Here is a 3,216-nt window from a genome sequence, read left to right as displayed (position 1 = left end):
CTCCCGAAATATAAATACTCCCGTGGGATCGAGGCAAGGCTTGGTGCTTAGCTGTCACGACGGGAATATGGAATAAATTTCGTAGAAAACCTCCGACCAAAAATGGCCTAGAATCACACAATACTCGCTGTTCCATCACGACTGTGCGAAGGTGAATACTTCTTGGTTCCGTATCGAAAATTTTTCGGCCCATGTATTTCTAACAATGCCCAGATCTTAGGCATTCTCTTGTGTACTCGACTGGTTTCCCCGCCAGAAATGTCTTGCTGCGGTGGATAGCCGAATTTTACATCGACAGCTTAGAAATCTTATACTTAAATTTTGTCATTGATACTGACAAATGATGATATTTTTGTCTTGATTTTATTATTGGAAGAGTGATAGGTAATCTGGGCTTCGTACTTCTTTCTGTGCATTATCGCGAGGAAATTGTTATTGTTCAGTGTGGGGGTAAGGGTTTAGAGCTACTAATCGATTGAAAGTTTCTTTTTCTGTAGCTTTAGGTAGAAGAATCCCTCTTAGAAACCCTCACTTGTACTAGAAATTTCGATATTAGACTGTACAAAGCGACCTCTTGGGGATCATTTGCATTTTAACACATGTTTGATAGTGAATATGCATTTGATAAAAGACATCTTACCAAATCCCATGCGGAATTCAAAATATTATTATCCTCTAATAAAGATGTAGAGTCTATGTGATGTGTCTCTGTTATTTCTTGTTACTCAGCAGAGCAACAATGAATTTTGTTCTATTGTAAATGTCATATCAAGGTAACAAAATACACTGAAATCTCCTTTTTTTGATATTTTAATGTTTATTATTTCCACAGTATTGATTGAAAATATTGCTAATATGGAGCAGTCATTGGCAAAGGAAAAAGTCAAGAATAGCCATGCAGAGAGTAAACCTGATGAAAACTCCACAGAAGCAGATAAATTCTGCATAGAAATAACATATCAGCCTATGCATAACTCAAAAAATAATAATCCTTCAATTTTACATGTTCAGAATGAGAAAAATGACTTGAAATTGATAAAAGCTGAAGATGAGTCTGTGGGTAATGTAGCACATTCAGCGACAAGTGGACTAGATGCGCAGCCCATCTCAATGGTGCATGGGAGGCTGTGTAACAATGAAGAACCAAGCGACGACTCAGTGTTAGTCATCCAGGAGACTGAAAAAAGTGATTGCAAGTCTCCTGTTTCTTCAGCATCAGGCATGTCTGGGAATACTGGGCCAGCAATGGAGAATGTTATGTCCAATGAGGGATTAACCAGCATGCATGACACCCAGAGGGAAAGCATTAACATCTCCATACCCAATATACACTCAGTGGAGATTCTCCCCCCCTCTCCCGTCATCAGTGAACATAATGAGCTGCCCCACGCTGACAACCTGGATAGTGACCTGGATGGTCAGGTGATCACATGTAACTCAAGCGTCCTCTTGCAGGACACTGCTATCATAAGCTCTGGTCTTAGTGTTGCTCTGCCCCAGGCGGTTGTCCTGACAACATCAGCCCTCTCAACGCTCTGCCCAACATCCCCGTCACCGGTAACTACTGGTTCTCTAGAGGGTGCTGAGTATGGTGATCAACAAGATGCTGATGGGATCTTGATTCCTAAAGTAGAGCCAGGACAGGCATATATTGGGGTCAGTCCAGATCATACCCTTGTAATTCTAATTTTTTTAACAAATCAAGAAATATTTTATAATTTTGATATTTTATAAGTGTGTCTTCTTCTCACTAATTTCTTTATCACATTAGTCATGCAACAGGCCTTGATTTTAACATGCATGGTTACCTTTCTAAACTGAGAAAGAATAACATGAGCATCTATTTGATTGTTTTGTGAGATTTCCAGTTTACCCATTAACTGGATACTTATACTTTTTGGGTGTAATAGACCCAGTGGGTTCATGGTGTTTACAGATTTTCGCCACCTAATTCATATCATGTGATGATTTTTTGAGTGGTTACAATTATATTATTTTTCTTACTCAACCAAGTGCATGGGTGTATGTGAAAACGAAAGTATCCACCCAAAGGAATCATCTCATGATCTGGATTGGGTGGCAACAGGCTGTAGACACCGTTAGCAGCTGTTATTGGGTCTATCATTTTTATTTTTCTCTGTACTGAGTTCTTTTTCTGTTTCTTTATCCACAGCTAACAACAGCAGTGTCTGGAATCAGTGAAAGTGATAATAAATTGATCACCACCTGTGCGGGGGAGGGTATAGCCGTGACCACCAATCAAAGTGGCATGTGTTACCTGCGCCAAATCTTTGACCATGACCAAGTCACCTCAGAAGGGCCAATGCCTACCATAGTTCATGGTGTCGCATCTAATGAGCTACCAGAATTGCAACAATGCAAGTGGGAGAGCTGCTGCCATCATTTCCTAACACTAGATGACCTCGTAAATCATGTTAATGAATACCATATCACATTTGACAAGGACTCAGAGTATCGCTGTCGGTGGCAAGGTTGCAATCGTAATGGCAAGGGTTTTAATGCACGGTATAAAATGCTTATCCATATGCGGACACACACCGGTGAAAGACCCCATAAATGTACTTTTGATTCATGCGAGAAAAGCTTCTCTAGACTGGAGAATCTGAAAATCCATCAGCGTTCACACACAGGAGAAAAACCTTATTCTTGCCCTATTGAGGGTTGCGACAAGAGATATTCTAATTCTAGTGACAGATTTAAGCACACTAGGACTCATTATGAGAGAAAGCCATATCATTGTAGGATAGAGGGGTGTGAGAAGCGATACACAGACCCAAGCTCTTTAAGAAAACACCTTAAGACTTACCATGGGCAGGAATCAAGTATAGAGATGGACACAGACTGATTCAAACGGTTTATTAAATGTAGATATATAATATGGGTAGTAAAATGTCACCAAAACACTCCCTATTTTGTCTTTGTGCAGTGTGAGAAACCATTTTCAATTATTTATTATACACCTATTTTTAAGGTAGCACTTGGAGAGTCCATGTTGCATAACCTGGGTATTTGATGGGGGTTTTAAAACCAGCAATTTCAGTGTGTTATTATTTCTATAGGTGGGGGGAGGGGAGAGTTGTTGTCCTTTATGTACAAGGATAACAATTTTTTAATGAGGTGAATGTGCAGACTTTATTTCCAACCCAATTCTGGGAGCCTATTTATGGTTGCCGATGATTGGTGAATCCATTTTTA

The 3,216-nt window shown here is 39.8% G+C and overlaps 1 protein-coding gene across 1 annotated transcript; it reads left to right on the top strand.

The window, feature by feature from the left end:
• Positions 1 to 20: 20 nt before the first annotated feature.
• On the top strand, positions 21 to 2,924 carry LOC5516435 (zinc finger protein 143). The gene is made up of 3 exons (XM_001636447.3): positions 21 to 151; positions 833 to 1,656; positions 2,174 to 2,924. Exons 2-3 carry the CDS (start codon positions 856 to 858, stop codon positions 2,864 to 2,866), a joined length of 1,494 nt encoding a protein of 497 aa, XP_001636497.3. The 5' UTR covers positions 21 to 151; positions 833 to 855; the 3' UTR covers positions 2,867 to 2,924.
• Positions 2,925 to 3,216: the final 292 nt, after the last annotated feature.

This window comes from Nematostella vectensis, chromosome 10 (assembly GCF_932526225.1).
Source record: "Nematostella vectensis chromosome 10, jaNemVect1.1, whole genome shotgun sequence".
Lineage (NCBI taxonomy): Eukaryota > Metazoa > Cnidaria > Anthozoa > Actiniaria > Edwardsiidae > Nematostella > Nematostella vectensis.
Note: the sequence above shows the minus strand (reverse complement) of the source record. Positions and strands in the feature narration are given on the sequence as shown.

Bases quoted from the DNA above. Each gene is read 5' to 3' on its own strand.
- LOC5516435 (XM_001636447.3), top strand. From the start codon at position 856: ATGGAGCAGTCATTGGCAAAGGAAAAAGTCAAGAATAGCCATGCAGAG. The intron at 1,657-2,173 runs GTCAGTCCAGAT...CTTTATCCACAG, and splicing joins CAGGACAGGCATATATTGGG to CTAACAACAGCAGTGTCTGG.